This window comes from Trichomycterus rosablanca, chromosome 5 (genome assembly GCF_030014385.1).
Source record: "Trichomycterus rosablanca isolate fTriRos1 chromosome 5, fTriRos1.hap1, whole genome shotgun sequence".
Taxonomy (NCBI): domain Eukaryota; kingdom Metazoa; phylum Chordata; class Actinopteri; order Siluriformes; family Trichomycteridae; genus Trichomycterus; species Trichomycterus rosablanca.
Genome location: NC_085992.1, coordinates 34,248,042 through 34,271,815, shown reverse-complemented (window position 1 = coordinate 34,271,815; position 23,774 = coordinate 34,248,042). Strand labels below are relative to the sequence as shown.

Sequence of the window (23,774 nt, the reverse complement as noted above, 5' to 3'; positions counted from 1 at the left end):
GAAAGATTACAAGTTACTACTTTTTAAGCTGTGTAAAAACACAAAGCATGTCAGATCTGGTGAGGCTTTACAACCTGAACCATTACATCGAATTGAAATCTTGTATGAATATAATTTCACTCGGTCATGCTCTCACTACTCCTGCTTTGCTAGAAAATTTAATACAGCAGTTTTACTCGATTGATTTGTAACAGTTTACAACAAAAACAACTGATTATGCTGTTCTGCAGCTGCATAATGCACAATAGCAATGAAGCCCAGCCTCTTGTGCCTGTTTGGATGACGACCAGGTCTATAGCACCTACTGAGATTCAAACTGGACATCTCAGCAATCAATGGTGGACTGAATTAAATTTTCCAAGGGGCCACATAAGAAACTGTTACTGTTACTTCATTCTGCTCAATATTAATAAGATTTCTTTTTATTGCCTAAATTTTACAGTTCTGATAATCTGTTACTGTTAAGAGTAGATGTTACAATCAGAAAATGAAAAGCAGGCAGAGTAAAAACATCAGAATTATTTCACTATGTAATCACCTTTCATAAAAACAAATGTGAACAAAATGTGCATTAACTTTACACAAAGTGCTATTTGGATATTACAAAGCTGATCTTAACTGATCCAATCCTGGATGTGTAAAACTTTATAAAAAGTCTATGTTGGTTTGCAGTTCAGTTAGCGAAGCTTCAGATGTGACGCTCCGCATCGTTCGAGTTCTTGTATTTCTCTGTGTTTAGTACCGTAACGGCGATATAAACCCTAGATTTAAATTGTGATCCTTAAACAGCTTTACACCTGACTTTTGAAGTTCATGTCTTGTTAAAAACTCTATCGTCTCTGCCCAGTTCTGTTTGCCGACACATTACGGTGAAGCTGGATACACTCGTCTCGCACACACGTAAATCGAAACTTGCGGAAATGTAAAGAAATAGCGCTCCCATCAAAATAAACACAATCCTGTTATATGGCATGTGTGATGTACTTTTATTTACGTCTGATTTTTAATTGCCACTGAGCTCATGCAGGCCGGTTGGGGAAGGCTCGCGGGCCGGGCCGTACAATGCCCAGGTCTGCATTAGACCATGCTGCAAACCATTGTATGTATTTTTGCCAGTAAACAAAACAAATTGGCTGTCCTTTAGTGCACCTATCTGGTGCTGGCTGCTGCAGCACAAGCTCATCTAATTACTTATCATTGTCAGAGTGGCTATTGGTACTTTTAGCAGATTGAGTTTATACATGCAGTATAAATCAGGGTCACTGTGGCTATTGTTTGTTTATTAGGATTTTAACGTCATGTTTTACACTTTGGTTACATTCATGACTAGAACAGTAGTTACTCATTACACAATGTTCATCACTTCTCAAGGTTATATTGAACACAGTCATGGACAATTTAGTGTCTCCAATTCACCTCACTTGCACGTCTATGGACTGTGGGAGGAAACCGGAGCACCCAGAGTAAACCCACACAGACCAGGGGAGAACATGCAAACTCCACACAGAAAGGATTCGGACCGCCCCACCTGGGGATCGAACCCAGGACCTTCTTGCTGTGAGGCGACAGTGCTACCCACTCAGCGACCGTGCCACCCACTGTGGCTATTGTAAGGAAGTAATCATGAAAGCATTATGCTTTAAAAATAATAATAATAATAATAAAAATAACAAAAGCCTGCATGTGTCCATTTGCCCTGGGTAAGAAAGCATTCTGCTTCACAGCTACAGTTTTCTCTACACCTACAACTTTTTTGAACTGAGTACTTCTGTAACGTATGGAAACTTGGAAACAGCATAAAAGTGTTTGTGTGTGTGAAAGTCAGGGAGTGTAAAAATAATACATAGAAGTAAACAAAATCTAAATTAAATCTTTGCTTCAGGAAATTATCTGCCACGCTGGGAGAAAAGTAAAGTTGTTCCAGTAAAACCGGGCCAAGATGAAGCACACCAGCAGATATATTTCCCTTTCCTATAAACACACTATGCAAAGAAAAAAAAAAGAAAAGAACAAGCTAGAATGTGGTTTTAGTTTATTTACAATGCTATGGTCTGCACATAGAGACTACTGCATCCCTTCCAATATACAGGAGTTTTGTGGAATATTTTAATAAAGTATTGACCCAAAAATTAGGTCAACAGGCACCAATTCATGTGAAGATGTTTAACACAGCACTAAAGCAGCATCAGGAGAGTAGAAAACGCTCACCGTTGCTGGCTAAATCAGCTGGTTAATAAAGATGTGTGATGAGGTCAGGTCTTATGAAAAATGTAATTAATAACACAGTCTCAGAGCTAGCCATAGCGCCGTCATCTAGAAAGTCACACTCACCTTCACGCTCCCACCAATCAGATCGGGCGGCTCCTCGTCCGTCTCCAAGGCAACATTGATGGTGGCGAACGGCCGACTGGCCATCTGCTGCATCTCTCGAAGGAGTTGCTGAAAAAGTAAAGGAGAAGAAGGATAATGCAGAAGTCTTGCAAACACACATGCTTACAAAGACATTCCACACCCAGACGAAAGTGTGAATCATAAGCCAAAACAGCCTGCTTCTTTGTTTTGTTTTGTTTTATTGGGATTTTAACGTCATGTTTTACACTCTGGTTACATTCATGACAGAAACGGTAATTACTTATTACACAAGACTCATCAGTTCACACAAGGTTATATCGAACACAGTCATGGACAATTTAGTATCTCCAATTTACCTCACTTGCACATCTTTGGACTTTGGCAGGAAACCAGAGCACCCGGAGTAAGCCCACGCAGACACGGGGAGAACATGCAAACTCCACACAGAAAGGACCTGAACCGCTCCACCTGGGGATCAAACCCAGGACCTTCTTGCTGTGATGCGACAGTGCTACTCACTTAGAGCCACCATGCCACCCCAGCCTGCTTCTAATATGCATAGACACTATGTGGTCAAATGTACGTAGGGCTGCCAATAACAACAATTTTTCTATCGATTCATCTATAGACTATTTTATAGATTAATCGATTATTCTAACGATGAATTTTTCTTAAAAAAATTTAATTCAGAATCTCATTTAAGCTTTTTATATTTTAATAACAAACTGTATGGCATAATAATACGGCACAAAACTAAATGTACACAGGGTTTATGTCCATATTATCAAATTCTCAAGTGCTCCATATTAAACAAAGTGCAACATGTGTTTATGGCATTCTGTACACAAAGCAAAGTGCTTAAACTTAAAGCAGAAATAAAATAGTTAGAGGTAGCCACGTCTCATTAAGTGCAACGTACAGTAACGACAGAAGAGCCCAGATTCTAACCTACATTATATAAACAAAGTGGTAAGTGTTTCACATGAGAAGCTTTGATCGCCGCGGCAACCGCAAAAATCGCAAGCCCAACGCAGCAAAGTGCGAGGCGCCTGTAAATGCGGCCTAACTGAACTTGCTAAAAAATACGGTATTCCAAGATCTCCACGATTAAGAAGCTTAATGAAACGATATAGAAGTAAAAATGTGCCCTAACTGAACTCGCTAAGGACTACGGTATTCTAGGATCTCCGCGATTAAGAAGTTGAAACAATATAGACGTACAACATCGCACTAGTGCTGCTGTGGTACCATCAAAGCTTTGCACAGTGTACAAACCACATTTTTGTTTTGTGCCAGTTGTTAGTATTTCCAAACTTTTGATGATTTGGGTCTTGGAAAATCTTTAGCTTTTCTTTGAAAGCTCTCTACAATCGGCCTCTGACTGCTGCAGACGGCATTTTTAAGACTGCGCTTAATGCCGGCAACCAGTGACTGGACCAAATACGACTTAGGTCATGCACGCAACAAGCAGTGCTGAGGGAAATCATATTAACGGTTATATGAATGGAAACATTGTAGAAATTAAAAAGGATCATTTATAAGCATAGTTTTAAAAACATTGCATAGACTTAAAATATTGACTAGTCATCGACTAGGTCAACCAATCGTGGCAGACCTAAATGTATGTGGACAACACTTTCAGATTAGCTGTTTTAGCCACGGCTATTGCTGATAGAGTTAGATGTTTATACAATTTTATACACCTGAGGCCCTTTTCTGTTCCAGCATGACCACTTGTCTGTGGACAAAGCACGTCACTGGTGTTCATTCCCTACCAGTCTTGTCAAATGTCTTTATAAACCTTGAACAAAGCTCTGACCTTGATTTCATTGAACATATTTAGGAAAACAGGATTGCAAACCAGGCCTTTTTACCCTTCCTTGGGGGGGGTAAGTTGTAACTTTCAAAACATTGAAAGTTGGCATGATTCAGCACTGCTTATTACTATTTTTAATAACTAGTGTCACAAAGCAGAAGAATCAAAAATGGTTTCATGAACATGACAATGAGTTTTGCATATGTCAATGGCCTCTTCCAATGGTTCTTGTTTATTGAGACTGTTATATAAAATTAACTTTTGTGGCAACCATTTGGGGAAGGCCAGTTAATGCTCCAGCATAAATGATTAATTAATTGATCGATTGACCGATTACTTAATGCAGCAAAGAAAAACAAAAATGCAAATAAGATATAAAAATATAAGAATACAAAGAACATTAAAAAAGGAGTAAGATTAAAAGGTGCAGTTTTAAAGCAGCATGGTGTGCAAAAATAAAAGTACGGAAAGACCAAGACAGTAACAGCAGCTGCTGTAACAGGCTGCCTCTAGCACAGCGCCTTCTTGGATAATTACGTCCCTGTGCAAAAAGAGAGGTCCACAAGACTGTCTGAAAATCTAGTAAGAACTCTAAGAGAGCATTTTACGTCATCCTATGCGCACTCCTGAGAAAAAGCCTGTCTAAATTCCTGGATGCCTTAAAATGCTGCTTACTGAGATGCTTTATTCTGACCAAATAACAAGGGAGCTCTGTGTGCTTTCTCAGTTGTGAAGGAAATCCCAGCATTCAGTGCGGCAAAATTTATCTCACAAAAAGAAGTCTAATATGGTGGATGGAAACGGAACAGTGAGTGGAGTTATTCTCAAATGCAAGTACTTCTAGACGCTCAGGTGGCGCAGAGGTAAAACACGCTAGCACACCAGAGCTGACATTTCGAACTCATCGGTTCTGACATCCGGCTGGGCTGGGCACCTACATGAACAACAATTGGCTTGTTGTTCATACAGGGTAGGGACTCACTCGTGGCTGATGCAATTATGACCTCTGCTGGCTGACTGATAGCGTCTGCACAGACACTGGGAAAGAGTGCGTTGATAAGGGTGTGGCTCTCCGTACACAAAGCTGATCCATATATGAACCTGCCTCGTGCAGGTAAAAATGCAATAGGCTACTGCACATGTGTCAGAGGGGGCGTGTGTTAGTTTCATTCTCCTCAATCGGAGTGGGGATAGGCATCAAGTGAAGAGGAAGCATAATGCAATCGCGCAATTGGACGCTCTAAAGTTGAGAGAAAAAAAGAGAAAATGCATAAACAAAGTATAAAAAAGCCCAGGTGTCCATGTGTGTATTAAAACTATAAGCAATTACAATCTCCAACAATAGCACAGCAATCTTTAAAAACACAACATGTAACAGCATGTCGACAACTGCATAATCTAAGTCTCCATGTATGCTGATGGATCGTAAACATTTTTCAAAAGCTTTGTGACAGGAATTGTGAAAGGAAAAAAAAGTTAATGATGCTGATCTTCTGATGCCAGTGCAAGTTACTTCCCAGTTTGACGATTTCATAATACATGTGCCCAGACGTGACCCGTGATATGTGAAGTCTATCAAGACTGAAAGATAACCAGAGGCTGTATAGATTAGCCTATGAGTGTATAGATATAGCCCTTTAATAAGGCTTAATTCAGCTTTCTAATTAATCCCACTCAGCTGCAAAGACTAAAGATTACAGAAATTAATTCCACTGCCTTACAGCAGAAAGAGAAAGACACTCCTACCTGGTTGGTTCACCTTGTAGATGTAAAGTCAGAGACAATTACTCATCTATTGCTGCTGTTTGAGTTGGTCAGCTTCTAGACCTTCATCAGTGGTCACAGGATGCTGCCCACGGGGCACTGTTGGCTGGATATTTTTGGTTGGTGGACTATTCTTAGTCCAGCAGTGATGGTGAGGTGTTTAAAAACTCCAGCAGCGCTGCTGTGTCTGATCCACTCATACCAGCACAACACACACTAACACACCACCACCATGTCAGTGTCACTGCAGTGCTGAGAATGATCCACCACCCAAATAATACCTACTCTGTGGTGGTCCTGACCATTGAAGAACAGGGTGAAAGCAGGCTAAAAATGTATGTAGAGAAATAGATGGACTACAGTCAGTAAAGTGCTTCTATATGGTAAGTGGAGCTGATAAATTGGACAGTGAGTGTAGAAACAAGGAGGTGGTTTTAATGTTATGGCTGATCGGTGTATAAGCCTTGGGTGTTTGCATGTACAGAATATGGAATCCTAAAGAAGCTTGATTTTTAATTGACTATCATTATTGCAAACATGTCAACACGAGTTATATTTGGTTAATTGTTTTTCAAAGGTAATACATGCTGTTAATGAACTATTAACACTTTAATATGTGGAGGATTTCAAAACAACATCAGCCAATTGCAGGTGCAAATAAAACAATAAAAATCATTTAGTACAGGTATCTCTTGCTATCTAATAGCAGAACATTTATATGAAACTTTTGGAAAGCAATTCCCATGAAGTTACATGGGAAAAAAATAAGTGTTATTAGACCCATACAATAACAAATCATACCAAATGACATTAAAACTAAAATAATACTATAATAATACTAAATAGTAAAAGAAGGAAAGGTATGATAAATACACAGACTACAGTCCCCTACTTCCTGCTTCACTGGAGTAAAATATCTGTGGTGAAAATTCTGTGTGGTGTGGTGACCTTAATAAGTCAGGGAATCTCTCTATAAAAAAAGGTTATCACCTGAAATGCCCATATCTACACTTAGGGCAATAGGTAAAAAGTTCTAATCAACTGGAACTGGAACAAACTTGCACTGACAAAGACCCATGTTTGTCTTTCCTCCACACATATCATGTAGAATGTAAAGAGAGGCATAAAATCCTCAAAGTTCACTCTTTGAGATACCCAAAAAAACCATTTTAAATAAAAAAATTGGGGTCACGAAATTCCAGAAGCCACCTTCATGCGAACAGATTAGATGACAGATGACTTTTCCTGGCAATCCTTCCAAAAAACTAACAAAGACCCTGACTGGAACCACAAACTGGCAACAAATATTTAAGGTGAGTTTGGTATAAAAAGAGAGATGACTACACTGAAAAGAACCTGATGCTCACTGGTAAGTATGGTGAAGAGTCTGCAATGTTGTGGTGTTGTCCCCCCAAAAGGCTCTGGGAACATCGTGAAGGTACAGGGCATTATGGACTTAATGAAATTCCAAGGCATTTTAAAGCTATATCTGTGTCCAGATGAACATAAAAATGGTTTACTAAATACAAAAAAAAAAGGTTCTGCCATGGCCGTCTTAGGCACCAGATCTAAACCCCATCAAAATTCTGTGGGGTGAACTATGAAAGGAAAGTGCACAAGAGAAGACCCAAGACCATGAATGATCTGGAGAGATACTGTAAAAAGGAATGACCTCAAATTAACATGCTAGAAGATGTTATAGGAGAAAACTGTTTTTTGGCAAAAAGGTACAAAGCATTATATGCAGGGGGTTGCAACAATAGTGGTGCATGTGGTATTGTTAAAAACATTTATTTCTTGATGAGGGATCCCCTCTTGAGTAAATTATTACTTCAATTAAAGGATGTTTTCCCCCTTAAGTGTTTGTTTGTTTGTTTGTTAGGATTTTAACGTCATGTTTGACACACTTAGGTTACATTCATGACAGGAACAGTAGTCACTCATTGCACAAGATTCATCAGTTCACAAGTTTATATCAAACACAGTCATGGACAACTTAGTGTCTCCAATTCACCTCACTTGCATGTCTGTGGGAGGAAACCGGAGCACCCGGAGGAAACCCACGCAGACATGGGGAGAACATGCAAACTCCACACAGATAGGACACGGGCCACCCCACTTGGGGATCGAACCCAGGGCCTTCTTGCTGTGAGGCGACAGCGCTACCCACATAGCCACCGTCTCGCCCTCCCAAATGTAAAAACATGTTTAACAAAAGGTTCAACAAAAGGTAAATGCATTATAACCTTTTTACACATCTGTACCAAAGGTGTCAGTAATTGTGGAGGGAACGACACATATAAAGCAGAAATAATGAATGTACAGTGTAGTATCATTTACCATAATCTCCTTGCTTATGATGCACTTTGCCTGTATAACAGTTTACAGCAAAACAACCATTGAGTGTGACTTTTAATTTTTATCTCTGTAGTAAATGTGAAAACCCTCTTTAGATTTTTTCGGTCAACAAAGGCATGTAGGTCTTTCATAAAAGCAAAGTGCCATAAAGTGAATTTTCAAAAAGTGAAGGATATCTGTATTATATATGTTATAAATCATAGTGGTGTAGGTCAAATACAAACAAACAGCACCAGCAAAGTAACAGTGATAAGTAGAAGCCCAATGACAAGGATATAAGAAAGTGCACCAAAAAGATGCTCAATGCCCCCAAAATTCCCTTCACAAAAATACTCACAGGACTGAATCAGCACCTAAATGACCAAGTCTAAAGAAAACAGAATTGGTGTGTTTTAGAAAGCGAACAGATGTTTAACAGGGCTATTATTAGGAAACCTTTCATACCAAAGAAAAATGCAATAAAAAAATAATAAACATGCCCTTATCCTACACAGTTTTGTAAAGTGCAGGATCCATAATAATAGTGGCAGCAATCTGATAAATATCATTAGGTCGAGTGATGGCCTCATAGGGTGCACCGGGTTCTAAAATGGCTTCAGATTGGTTGACTGTTGAACAACCATGAAAAGCAAACAATCTTGAAGATGTTCCCATATTCTGAGACGATAATGCCTCCACAAGTACTGCTTAAAAATACAAAAGGGTTAATAAAAAAAAAGAGGATGAAGGTGGACTTCCCAATCAGCAGATTTCAGCACAAACCATGCAGGACTTGTTTGACAGCATTCCCCAAAGGATTTAAGCTGCAGATAATAAATGGTGGTCCTTCATGTAAATAAATTGGTATCGGTTTCTTTATTCTGTCCATCCATGTATGCCAAAAAGTTGTCCCTAAAAAAGAAGTATTCATAATAAAACTGCTGAGCTTGCTAACAAAAACACACAGACACCTAACAAGCATGCAAGTGAAACATGGTATTAGGTAGGTGGAGCGTTAGCATGCTGACCTAGTAAATTTGAAAACAAATAAGACGTTGTGCGCAACACTTTCTGAGATCATCTTCCTTTGAACACGACTCATGACTGTGATAAGACTTGAGTTAAGACAAAACATGTTGACGAGCAGTTTCAAGGTTTAGGACAAGCGGCCCCATAAATGTACATTTGGCAAGCTGAGTCACCATGTTTCTGAAAACTCACAAAGATTCAACCAGAACCATCTGTCATTAGTCTGCAGCGCACAGCTTACAAAACAGTAATGTCTGCAATCTGTTAAAGCCTTCACGGGACTGGTGATCTAACGACAAAGAATGCTCACCCACGATAAAAAAACAAAAAAAAAACAAAAAACAATCCAAAACATTGTGTGACTTCTAGTGCAAAACTACAAAAACAAAAAGTGCAGGTTTGCTGTGGACAGGACACCAGCTATGGTTTCATGCAGACTGATAATCTGCCAATCAGACTGGAAGCTTAATAAAAAAGAAAACGGTCAAGTATAAAATTCAAGTCAAATTGGGATCATCAGATAAAGAATAATCCAAATCTAATCCTTTTTAATCCAATTAGTAATTAGTAGAATCAGTCATATCTGCAAAGCAGTGAAATATTTTAAAGGATATGGCAGGACATGAACACTTCATTTTCTCTAGTGTTTAATAATGGCATTTAAAATGTGTTTTGCTTACACTGCAGTAGTTTAAGGCATATTTTAAAAAAAAGGTGGGGTGAAAGGTTTAGATCAGGGATGTCCAAATTACGGTTAACGGGCCATTTGCAGCCAGTTGCCATTTTTGAAACGGCTCAAAACATTAATGTTACACCTAAATTAATGTTCCCACGGTTCCAATGACTGTGAAAGATTTCAGGCACACTGGGTGTTTATGCTTAAAGTAGTATTATGATCTTCCCATTAGGATTATAAACTTGGCAAAATTCTTATTTTACTCAACACTGTCCTTGATAGATAATTAGACACTCAACTAAAAAGAAGGTGTTATTGTTAGTAAGGTAATTAAGTAGGTCTGTTATATTTTTATTAGTTTTATTACAAGATAGTCTGTGGCCTGTGTTTGCATATTTTTTTACTCCATCTGGCCCCCAACAAAAAAAGTTTGAACACCCCTGGTTTAGATAATAAAACTTTAACTACTTTAAATACCAAAAACAAACAACTCTTTACATTTGTGCAACTTCATTTTATATTACATGTAGCCCAGGCATGTCCAAAGTCCGGCCCGCCGGCCAATCACGGCCCGAGGTCGGATTTTATACGGCCCGCATCTTCTGTCTTAAATTGCATTATTTGTGGCTCACCAGCACAGTCAAACAAAAATAATAAATCATACAAATTCAACATGCAAGTCCTCTTTTTACCAGATGGTGGCTGCAACACTATGTAAGTACACATTCACATGAGAAGCAGCAAAATCGTGTATGAGACGTACTTATTGACATGACAAGATAAAAGCGACACCGGCTGTACAAACAATTAACTAGAACAAAATTTAACGTGCCATATTGTACTAAAACAACCACCTACGAATTTCAGTGGTAGAGAAAACTTATGACCAGTAATAATTTAGAGAAACTCAGCTTTATGTACTAAAAGAATGACACAGGAACATCTAACTTTCACAGGTAACTTTTTTTTTTCGTAAATGCGAAACATTCAGTCTTTGAGTTTCTGGAAGTTTAAAATTTCTGTTAGAAATTCAGATAGCTTGTTCTGTATGTTCTGATTTTTTCATCTGCATGCTTACATTTGGTTACTTTGTTGTTGGCTATGTGAAAATAAAATAATTAAATAATAGCATATTTATATGCATATTTTACTGTTTAAAATAATGTCAGCAGGGACTGTTAGCCCTTAAGCACTTTCACACTATTAAATATGTCCCTCCTTGAAAAAAGTTTGGACACCACTGATGTAGCCAATTAATTAATAATGATTTTATCATATTGGTGCACGCCAGAGAACTTAGAAAGACAGAATAAATAAAAATGAAGACTTAAAAATCAGAATAAATGAACATCATAAAGTAAGCAGTACCATTTCTGTCAATAAACATGGAAAATACAAGATCTGTGAGAGTGAATTACCATTAGGTAAAAAGGCGGCTTGTCACATTACTAAAAATCTGCTCATTAGAAAAACCTTTTCTTCTATTCATATGATAACTATATGCTAATTTGTGACATTTGTGAAAGTTTGTGGAGGGAAAAAGACAAGCGGGATGTACTTGTACTGTAATCTCTGCTGAAGTATAAAATTCATCATGGAAGAAGAAAAGTTCCTGACAAAGAGCTTCAGCGTTTAATATTTTGATGTTTTCTTCCTGATAGACAGACAAGTTTAGTAGTTCTGCTTGTATTTTGTACACATTCTCTACATCTGTACCTTTCACTCAACTTTTACACCCGTGTTAATGTGAAATGACAATAACAGTGATTTGATTTGATTAGGTGTGAAGTATTTAATACTATACACCGATCAGCCATAACATTAAAACCACCTCCTTGTTTCTACACTCACTGTCCATTTTATCAGCTCCATTTACCATATAGGAGCACTTTGTAGTTCTACAATTACTGACTGTAGTCCATCTATTTCTATACATACCTTTTTAGCCTGCTTTCACCCTGTTCTTCAATGGTCAGGACTCCCACAGGACCACCACATATCAGGTATTATTTAGGTGGTGGATCATTCTCAGCACTGCAGTGACAATGACATGGTGGTGGTGTGTTAGTGTGTGTTGTGCTGGTACGAGTGGATCAGACACAGCAGCGCTGCTGGAGTTTTTAAATACCATGTCCACACACTGTCCACTCTATTAGACACTTCTACCTACTGGTCCACCTTGTAGATGTTAGTCAGAGATGATCGCTCATCTTGCTGCTGTTTGAGTTGGTCATCTTCTAGACCTTCATCAGTGGTCACAGGACGTTGCTCACGGGGCCCTGTTGGCTGAATATTTTTGGTTGGTGGACTATTCTCAGTCCAGCAGTGACAGTGAGGTGTTTAAAAACTCCATCAGCATTGCTGTGTCTGATCCACTCATACCAGCACAACACACACTAACACACCACCACGTCAGTGTCACTGCTGTGCTGAGAATGATCCAACACTCAAATAATGTTCTAATAGTTCTACTATTGAAGAACAGCATGAAAGGGGGCTAACAGATGGACTACAGTCAGTAATTGTAGAACTACAAAGTGCAGCCGATAAAATGGACAGTGAGTGTAGAAACAAGGAGGTGGTTTTAATGTTATGGCTGATCCTTGTTTCCTGAAAAGTTGAGAATTTTTGTAGAATGCAATAGAAATGAAAATCTGTTGCTGATAAGTCTCAATGGTCGTTTTTGTCTTTGGCACAGAGAACTTAACATCCTTTTTTCTGAAAAACAAGCTGAAACATGAACTGACCACATCTGACCAAAGCACATGTATGCACTCTCTTATGGTCCATCTGAAATGAGCTATGTTTACAGTAGCAAAATTGATGTATGGCTTTCACAAAGCATGACAAAGGTTTAGATTGCATTTCTTGATGCAGCAGCACTGTGTTACGTGACAATGGTTTACCGAAGTACCACAGGGCACGAAGGACACACAGATTCAACCATGATTTATGGTCTCACCCTACATGTGATTTCTTATAATAGTATGTACAGTAGCTGGTAAAAGACAGTAATTATTTGCAATGTGGTATTGAGAAATGACAATTATTTTACTAGCTGGTGTGACATCCACACTTGTTAGCAATTTACCCGCTTATTGTGGAATATTTCAGTCTAATTTCTATATACTTTGCACTTTTATTTTGCTTCATGTCCCTGTGTGTTGCAAGCATCAAATTAAAAAAGTATTTAAATTTACAAAATACAATGATCAAACATCAAACCAGTTCTCTCTTGCAGCTGTCAGTTAAATAAAGGTCTGGAAATGGGATTTGTACATGAATGTTTACTTTACAAAACAAGAGTGTATACTAGCAGTCATGAAATTAAAATGCAATACGTGCAGTCTGGGGTACCTGAACAAATGAAACAGTAGCGAACCGTGACTCTTAAACCTCAGCCCCACAACACGTGTGCAGTAGCCGACTGCTTCTTTTGACCTGCTTGAGTAGAGTTTATATTGGACTCAGTTTTAAGTTTGGAGAGTCACGCACTGATCTTCATTAACCCCCGTCTCTTTGCAGGTACCATAGATCAGCCAATTGCACTAGCTATGAGGAATCCCCTTTCGAAATGCAATGCAATGAACAAGACAATCATTGTCTGTGTAGGCGCCCAATCTGCAGGTAGCAGAGCTGAGATTCGAACTTACGAGCTCAAAATGACAGCTCTAGTGTGCAAGCATGTTTTACCGATGTGCCAAATGAGCACAACAATATTGAGACAAAAAATATTATTTGCAGTTATACTAAAAATTGTTACAAAATAAAACCTGTTTTAAACTAATTAGAACTTACTTACTAAGTAATTCTTACTAAGTAAAACTTGGTAAACTTGAACAAATATTAGCCCCAGGGACCACCACCAACATTCCCACATCAGACTCCTAAGGGTTAAAGCAACACAGCACCGGGACTCCAGGGTGTTGCAGTGGTTTAATATGCTAGTCAGCCACTACATGAAGCTTAAGTTTTCAAGTTCCATTGTCAGCTGAACTATCGACCTAGACAAGCGTCTAACAGGCTGTGCCTAAGGGAAGGAGGTCTGGTTACTTTGCTGCTGCAGCAATGTGACCTCAACTGAAAGGGTGGGGCACAAATGGTGGGTGATTCACAGAAAGCATAGTGTGACTTTCCGTAGGTGATATGACTCCTCTTTGAAAGTTTGATGTTGGTAAGTAAAAAAAAAAAATGCAGCCAGCGAGGTGGGAAATGCATGACTGCATGCGGCTCTCCTCGGACAGCGTGGTGGTAGAGCAAGCAGTAAAGGAACTGCATTAAGTGTATTGAAAATAACTTAGTTTGGAGGTAAAGAGAGGAAAAAGCTGCATGCTGGTTAAAGGCTGTGGGGGGAAAAGTAATCAACAGACAGCACACAATTATTGATGGATTCTTCCACAGGGAATTATTTACAAGCCATACACTGAATGTCTTGTCAATAAAACCTGGAATGTGAGATTGTGTGTGGGACGAATAGCATTAAAGCTGTTTTCAAGAATATGAATGAACAAAATAAAAAAAAATAAAAAAACCATGTGCCCTTTTACAAAAAAAATAGGAACACTGTGGGGGGTGGGTAAAAACCTACGCTATGTTCCCAAGCTTACTACCTTGTAGTTTTTTCTGTATTATAGCAGAGACATTATCAGAATAAAGACATTTCAGGTATTAAAAGGTGAATAGAAAAGCATGTAACACACAGCATGCTGGCTGTATTGAATAAATTCATGCTCTTCAATAGTAATGAAAAAAATACATGACTTTATATACAACCAGGCTTATTATTTTTTACAATGATGGAAGAAAATATACTAGGCATTGCTAAGAGTGTGACATACTGGACAAGGCTTGGACCAGTTCTTAGACAAAACACCTCATAGCAGATGCACTGTCCTTCACTTCAGCAACAAATGAAACTCTTAACTTGTCAATATACTATAAAGATACTACAGAAAATTTCTACCTAACACATTCAGTTTAAGCTTAGACCCTGACCCCAGAAGAATTCTCATAAATCATGATCACAACTATAAAAGGCAGAACTTTTCACAAACTGCTCTAGTTCTACATATTAAGCAAACCCTAAACATATTCTTATTGGCCACATACATACTGTTAGGTGCACTACATAGGTATGTGCATGCATTTATTCATCTTTTGTAAAGACAGACCCTCTTCAGAAACCACTTGCAAGGCAAGAATGCATCTTGAGTTGTGAATGTGTATGCTGGTGTTTGAAAGAGAAACAGGTTGAGAAAGGAAAAAGATTTTCATCTTGTCACTACTAACAACAAAATTTTAAAAACCTGAAGTTGCAGAACACGTGAGCCGATGAACCAAACAGCAGATCAAAGTGGGTCTGAGCACTTTGTTCATGCTGAACTTTGTGTACCTTAAAATGCTGATGTGAATAAAAGCATGGGTTTAAATGAAAGCATATCAGTGTTGTGACCACTTGTTACAGCCTGGCCTTTGTGTGTAGTGATAATGCAGTCACTTGTGTTGTTACTGTGATAATTCCAGTTATAAATTAGTGAAAAATAACCAATAGAACTGGATTCTAATTTTAGATTACTATGGAGACTATGGGTCTGTCCGCAGACCTAGTGAGCTCTCTACATAGACAGCATTTTACGCCATCCTACACACTCTCCCGAGAAGAGGGCTGTCCGAATTCTTAGATGACTTAACATGCTGCCTACTAAGATGCCTTATTTAGGATCTATAAACTGACTGAATAAAAAGGGAGCATCCAATGCTTCCATAGCGGTAAAGGCAATCCCAGCGTTCAGTGCGGCACAGCTTTTTTAGTCAAAGATTTTAAATATGGTGGACGAATGCTAAGCAAGTTCTTTTCAAATGTAAATAAATTCTCATTCAATTTGTAAAAAGGTGTACATGTGTCATTCATTTGCAAAGTTGGGCTTGTCAAGGGCAATTTAATAGTTTTCAGTACATGAAGGGTTGTTTCGCCTCAGCCCATTGGTTCCTATGGCCTGAGGCTAACTGTGTTAGCTTAGTAAGCAAAAACTGTGGCGACGTAATCACTGTCTAAGTAGTGTGTCTGAATAATCTGCCTTATATATTCAATGTCTTATTAGAATCCTCTTTACTTAGGCAGCTGCCTAGGTAGGCAGTAGGCAGCAAGGAAGCTCACTAGGTTTTCATACAGACCATATACAGTATAATGCTAACTCCACACAGACAACAAATGGCAATCACTAAAGCCAAGTCTTCAGGACTGGTGATGCTACAGAATGTCTGGTTAACTTGTACTTATTCCTTAAAACAGTGCACAACATTCTCCCTCATTCTTATTTTATTCTTCGAGGTTCAATATTTAAATGTTTTAATCTTGTAGACACTTCCTCTGTATACAGGTATCTGATATAATAGTAAAAAGAAAGCACAGCTCTAAATCATGGCTGAGTTGTGGTATGGACTTCTAAGGTACAACCTGATGGAACATGATACATTATTCTATCCGTACGCACTTTTTAACAAGGCTCATGTCATTTTTATCTACTACTGATCGGGAGCTCGTTAGGCTTTGACCGCTGTGCATCAGTGAGCTCATTAACTTCAGTTCAGTTTTCCCTTTCACCATGATTGTAACATTTTTTGTTGCTCAGTAACCATGACCATGTACTTGCACAGGGTCTGTAAGAGTTCACATGTCGAATCAGCAGGCTGCATTTTACCAGTGTGAAAGTGAAACAGGAGTTTATTGTGTCTAGCCGGTGCTGCTTTTTTAATTTTTTTTAATTCACTCTGCAGATGAGTAATAAAACACTCATCACTAGATAAACTAAACACGTGTTAGATTGTATTTGCACATTTAGTCTGTTTGCATTGCACTTGTTTATTAAGTTTGACTGTTGCTATGCCACTGACCTCTCGCCGTCGTGATGCCCAACAGCTTTGCTTGATCTTCCACACGACCGCCGCCACAAGCAGTAGAGACAGAAAACAGCTGCAACCAAACAGAATATAAAAAATCAAATTAGAAACTACAGCAGTTATAGAAACTTACTCTAGACAAACCATATATACACTGATCAGCCATAACATAAAAACCACCTCCTTGTTTCTACACACGTTGTCCACTTAATCGGCTCCACTTACCATATAGAAGCACTTTGTAGTTCTACAATTACTGACTGTAGTCTATCCGTTTGTCTGCATGCTTTGTTAGCCCCCTTTCATGCGGTTCTTCAATGGTCAGGACTCTCCCAGGACCACAACAGAGCAGGTATTATTTGGGTGGTGGGTCATTCTCAGACCTGGTGGTAGTGTGTTAGTGTGTGTTGTGCTGGTATGAGTGGATCAGACACAGCAGCGCTGCTGGAGTTTTTAAATACAGTGTCCACTCACTGTCCACTCTATTAGATACTCATACCTGGTTGGTCCACCTTGTAGATGTAAAGTCAGAGACGATCACTCATCTGTTGCTGCTGTTTGAGTTGGTCATCTTCTAGACCTTCATCAGTGGTCACAGGACGCTGCCCACAGGGCACTGTTGGCTGGATATTTTTTTGGCTGGTGGACTATTCTCAGTCCAGCAGTGACAGTGAGGTGTTTAAAAACTCCAGCAACGTTGCTGTGTCTTATCCACTCATACCAGCACAACACACACTAACACACCATCAGTGTCACTGCAGTGCTGAGAATGACCCACCACCCAAATAATACCTACTCTGTAGTGGCCCTGGGAGAGTCCTGACCATTGAAGAACAGCATGAAAGGGGGCTAACAAAGCATGCAGAGAAACAGATGGACTACAGTCAGTAATTGTAGAACTACAAAGTGCTTCTATATGGTAAGTGGAGCTGATAAAATGGACAGTGAGTGCAGAAACAAGGAGGTGGTTTTAATGTTATGGCTGATTGGTGTACATATACATTGATTGATTGATTGTTTGATTGATTGATTAATTGATTGATTGACTTCATTGATCCCCGAAGGGAAATTGCGGTGTAGCAGCAGCAATTACAATTATTACAAACATCAAACAAACATCACACAACGACATTACAATGGGGTAGGAAAGAATAAGAATTAAGATATAAAATCTACAAAATATATAAAAAATAGACTATAATAATTTAAAAAATAAGAATATAAAACATCTAACAGAACAAAAAATAAAAACTGAAAAGGAGGGAGCCTAGATGTGCAGTTACATCGTGGTACATACATATTATGATCAAGACACCCCTCTTAATTATTAAGTTCAGGTGTTTCAGCCACACCCATTGCAAACAGGTGTATAAAATCAATTATATCATGTAAACCATGTGCTTCGAACTTTGTGGCAACAGTTTAGGAAGACTTATTTCCAGTTCCAGCAGGAATGCGCACATGTGTATAAAGGCAGATCCACAAAGACCTGGATTTAACATCTGTTGTGGAGAAACTTCAGTGGTCTGCATAGACCACCAACATAACCCTTAGTCAAAGAGAAGGCCAGGCTCACAATCTATGTTACAGTTAATTCTAATTCACTCTCTGCACCATTGACTAAATGGGCCCAAATTCATACAGACACACTCCAAAATCTTGTGAAAAGCTTTCTTAGAAAAGAAGAGTGGAGGACATTAACGCTTATGGTTATGGAATGATTTGTCCAACAGGTTTATGGTGTCCTCACAAATAATATATTTTGAAGTAGGTCTAAGCAATACACAGAGCTTACTGATTATGTCAATATGATCAGATATTAGTACCCACAAACTTGTATCTCTTTTCACTTGTATTTGATTAGAGATTTACATCTTTAAACTATAAAGTAAACCATAACTCATGTTATAATGCACAAGAAACTACTAAATGGCCCAAGAACATTTGTATCTTTATCTTTACCCGAGTAGAAATGATTTATAAATATGCAAATTAAAAAAAGCAGGTCAGCTTGCTAACACTAGTCACAGGTTGCTTGTCACACTTACACTTGAATGAGACGTGGGAATTAAATGATGGGTTTCCATTAGCACATTATCAGTGATTTTTATAGTAGTAGCAAGAAGCTGAAAAATATTCAATAATATACCATATAAAATATGCCCAGCTACAGATAATAGGCCAGCTAACAATATCTTGTGTAACTTCAAAAGACTTTGCACACTTTTGTGTTGAGAAGCATATAAAGTTAACTTTGTCATGTACTGAACTATTAATCAGAAGGTTGATGGATCAATCCCCACTATTGCCAAGTTGTCTCCTGAACAAGGTCCTTAACCCACAAATGCTTGCATTGTTTTTAATTCACAATTGTAAGCTGTTGTAAATATAAATATAAAATCTTGCCTAAAACTTTTAGGCCAGTGGTAACTCATCGATAGGTATTGGTACTGGACTAGCAATCAGAAGGTTTTCAGTTCAAGTATCACCACCACTGTTGGTCACTGTTGGGCCCCTGAGCGAGGCCTTTAACCCTTAATTTGTGTATAGACATAATTGTCTTTGGATTACTACTTTGACTATTCTGTAAGCAGGTGAACTGCTACTACACAACCACTTGCTTCTCTTACATAAGACTCTCTTCCCTTTCCCTCTCCAGCCCTTAGGACATGTGCAACCTTTTTTTTTATTTGTGAGTTTTTTACCCAGTTTAATTCCAAATATAGTGAAATTGGAATGGCTGCAAATTAGTTTATGGACACTTCATAAGAGCATTAATATATGCTGTATGAGTGGCTCTGTTTGTGCTGTATGAGGAGGAAACCATTTCTTGTTTGGTGAGGTTCTGTGTCATTTCCAACCTAGTTTTCCATTTTAGAGGACATCTAATAACTCCTATCTGCAAAACTCAAATTGAAATGGAGAATATAAACGCAGTCCCATTCCACTGTACTGGAAAATGATTTAGTTCCGAAATGTATCTGGTTTAGTCGCAGTGCTGTCAATGCTGACACTAAACGGACCGAAAATTGGATTGAAATCAAATTGGGGAATGTCACTCACACTAGAGTGAGTAAAGAAAACCCACAAAGGGGCCCGATTTTTGCAACATGCCTTACAGAGTAAATTTGTTAACATTCTTATACTGACGCTTTTGAGATAAAGTCACTGGGTTCCTATAATTAAAAACATAAACTGCTAATTTAAATTATTAAAATATTTTAGATAAAAAACGTTTTGATACAATAAATTGTTTTTTTAAATATTGCACATTTGTACTGCAATGACTAGGTCACAGTCCAGATTTAGTGCCATCTGATTAACACCTTTTTGGACACTCAAAGAAGCTTTAAGGGGAAGAAGATTTTCATGTGATGATGATGTGAAAGCAGCGGTGCATCAGTGGCTACGCACTCAATCAAAAACATTTTGATGGCATTAAAAAGTTGGTACGACACTGGAAAAAAAAAAAAGGTGACTAAGTAGAAAAGCGATGTAATTTCTTTTTGAAATTCCTAATAAATCAGTTTTAAAAGTGCGGAAACTTTTTGAAGAACCCTCGTAACAATAATAATAACAATAACAGTAATAATAATAGTATCTCAGCCCTGCTATGCGGACAATGATTGGCTTGTCCATCAGGGTTGAATGCTAAAGGGGATTTCTCATAACTGATGCAATTACGACCTCTGCTGGCTGATCAATGACACCAGCATCGGGGGCAAGGGACAGTGTAGATCAGTGTGTGACTCTCTGTGCGCGAGACTGCGCCCCAAATGAACTCGTCTCGTGCAGGAGAAAAGATGCGGTACCGTACCCGTGTCAGAAGGGGCATTAGAAGTAGAGGTCAGTATAATAATTATCTATTTATTAGGATTTTAACATCAAGTTTTACACACTTTGGTTACATTCATGACAGAAACGGTAATTACTCGTTACACAAGATTTATCAGTTAACAAGTTTAATGTTAAACATAGTCCTGGACAATTTTGTATCTGCAGTTCTCCTTACTTGCATTCTTTGGACTGTGGGAGGAAACCTGTGCTTCCGGAGGAAACCCATGCAGACACAGGGAGAACATGCAAACTCCCCACAGAAAAAAACGGGACCACCCCATCTGGGGATCAAACTCAGGACCTTCTTGCTATGAGGCGACAGTGCTACCCACCGAGCCCCCGTGCCGCCCCAGTATGATAAACATGCACAGTTGCATGAGTACATCGTGACTCACTGGGACTAAAGAGGTGTTTAGTTTGTGGTAATCAGAAAACAATGTTCTATTTTGCTATGGAGCATATAGCTTGGTCAAAAAAAAAGTCACATGGTCTGACGAAATTAGATTTAACCTGTTCCAGAGAGATGGGGGTGGCAGGGTAAGAAGGGAAGCGCATGAAACGATGCATTCGTCATGCATCATCCTCTGTACTGACTGAATAGGCACAGACACACTCCAAATTCTTATGAAAAGCCTTCTGAAAAGAGTAAAGACTGTTATAGTTGCAGAGGATTGGATTGGGACGTCCAATAAATTTTGAGTTAGGTACTTCACGAGCTAAAGCTCTGAAACAATTTAAGGGTGATTTCTAGTAGTAGTCTATTTTAAATCCTGGAAAAATCTAGTTTTTATCATTTAACAATAATAATGATAACAGGATTTACCATATAACACATAAAATAAATACATTTAATAAATAAAAGTAAAAAAACATGAAGTTTACTCGCTGAGTAGCAGGATTTACTCTGTTAATACCCTATCGCACACACTGCCGCCCACCCAGCAACCAAGGCTGAAAGAGTGCACAGTGTAATTCATCACAGTGCCTGTGCTGACAGAACTAATGATGGGGAACTATGGCCAACCACAGCACACTGGATAAATCTAAGTCTAATCTAAGTACTTTCCCTATTGCTGTATGGGGACTTGGAGAAAGAGTTCAGTTTTCTCCAGGTGAGAGTTTTCACAGAGTGTGTTTAAGATGGTGTGGTCCCAGTGCTTTATTCCTCAAGCCAGCCCTGGCTGTTGAATTATTAACATGGTTTTAGACTTTACAAAGGTAAAGCAGAGCTCTGAAAGGAATCACAGCTTAAAGAAACACACACACACACACACACACACACACACACATATATATATATACATATATATACATATATATATTAGTGGTATGTTTATGTTAATTCGTTTTGTCTGAACCGTGATTCGATTGCTTATTGTACTTCTACTTACAAAGGATGGAGAATTCCATACCTGAAAAATGTGACAAAGAACTGCACTAGATCCATGAAGTTACTCTGCTGGGAAAATGCAATCTGAAAGAAAAGAACATATAAATACATGTTAAAAAAGTACAGAGAACAGTTCATTTCTGCTGCAATCTCATGCCTCTGGTGTGCACAACCAACAAAGCCTGGACCAACATTGCCATCTGCTGCTGCTATTCCCCACCCTACTGTTCTCTGGAAAATGACCAATTCAGAAATGTTATTTTGTCCTCATTTTTTCATTGTTTGTTCAGAATTTCCAATTGCTTGTCACAATAGATGCAAAAAATGAGGGTAAACAGAGTTTAAAAAACACAGATTTATTTCCTCCTGCATTATCAGAATAAATCTCTTCGCATTCATATGCAAATCAACATCAGCGTTCATTTCAATACTGTGCTTCATTTTTAATGCTTTATCTGGGTCATTGCTCCACTTGGTAAAACATTTATTTATTTACTCACACCTAGTGACAATTTAAAGCAGCCAGTCCTCCCTTTGTATGGTTTTGGATACTAAGTAAGGGCTTAAAACCTGGTTCCCAGGGACCGTGTTGCTCAGCTTTACGTGGACTAAAAAAACAGACACAAGAAAGGTGGACAGCAAGGGATCCTAGTTTAGTAGTTTGGTCACTGTGTTAATGGAGTGGTTCTGCTCATGTTTATTCGGATTGCCTGCAGGTACATAGTTGTTCTCCAATCTACAATAAATATGCCGCTGGGTGGATTTGTTACTGTAAATTGCCTCTGGGTGTGAGTAAGTACATGAATGTGTAGGTACCCAAAGGCTTCATTCTGGGTGTATTCCTGCTCTAAACCCTAGTTATTCCAGTTAGGAACCAACAGAACCTTTATCAAAATTAAGTGGTTAATAAAGATGAATGATTAAACCAATCATTTTGGATAGCCAAGCTTCTACTTCTACTACCTTATTGGTATTTAGATGCTTCTACAAGCGCATGATTTGTTCTGTTTGAATCAAACACTGGTCCATTTACCCCAGTAGTGAGGTTTGTTTAGACAAGCACAGTTGCACTTGTGTGGACTCGTTCCAGGCTGCTGCACGCGAACCTCGGTGCAGTTTGACTGCAGTGGGAAAACATTTAAACCCTGATGTGATCAAATACAGAAGGTTAATGAAATATAGAATGCATTATTCAGTGTGGTCAGGTATTGTTTGGCCTGCAAAAAAGGTTAAATAGCCATGACGGCATATAAAAGGACCTGTAAATTTAATAAGTTTGTCCTGTCCCTGTTTGAATTTCATTCCGGTAGTCTGGTTTTGTCCCACAGTCCAATAACATGCCAGTATGTGCACTGACTACTTAAAATTGCCACTTAGGTTCAAGGGAGTGTGAATAAATAAAAACCTGCAATAGACTAAACCCCGTTCTTATAACTCTAGATTCTGAATTCAATATGAACCTAATCAGGATAGTCTTCATTAAAGATATATACACTGATCAGCCATAACATTAAAACCACCTCTTTGTTTCTACACTCACTGTCTATTTTATCAGCTCCACTTACCATATAGAAGCACTTTGTAGTTCTACAATTACTGACTGAAGTCACCCTGTTCTTCAATGGTCAGGACTCCCACAGGACCACCACAGAGTAGGTATTATTTAGGTGGTG

The 23,774-nt window shown here is 38.6% G+C and overlaps 1 protein-coding gene across 3 annotated transcripts in view; it reads right to left on the bottom strand.

The window, feature by feature from the left end:
- atrn (attractin) overlaps positions 1-23,774 on the bottom strand; it is a 111,166-nt gene that overhangs the window by 12,786 nt on the left and 74,606 nt on the right. For all 3 annotated transcript variants that reach the window (XM_062996057.1, XM_062996056.1, XM_062996058.1), the window contains exons 25-27: positions 22,124-22,185; positions 16,869-16,947; positions 2,332-2,439 (exon numbers count right to left, since the gene is read on the bottom strand). In XM_062996057.1, coding sequence (XP_062852127.1) covers positions 2,332-2,439; positions 16,869-16,947; positions 22,124-22,185 — 249 coding nt within the window. The remainder of the gene's footprint in view (positions 1-2,331; positions 2,440-16,868; positions 16,948-22,123; positions 22,186-23,774) is intronic.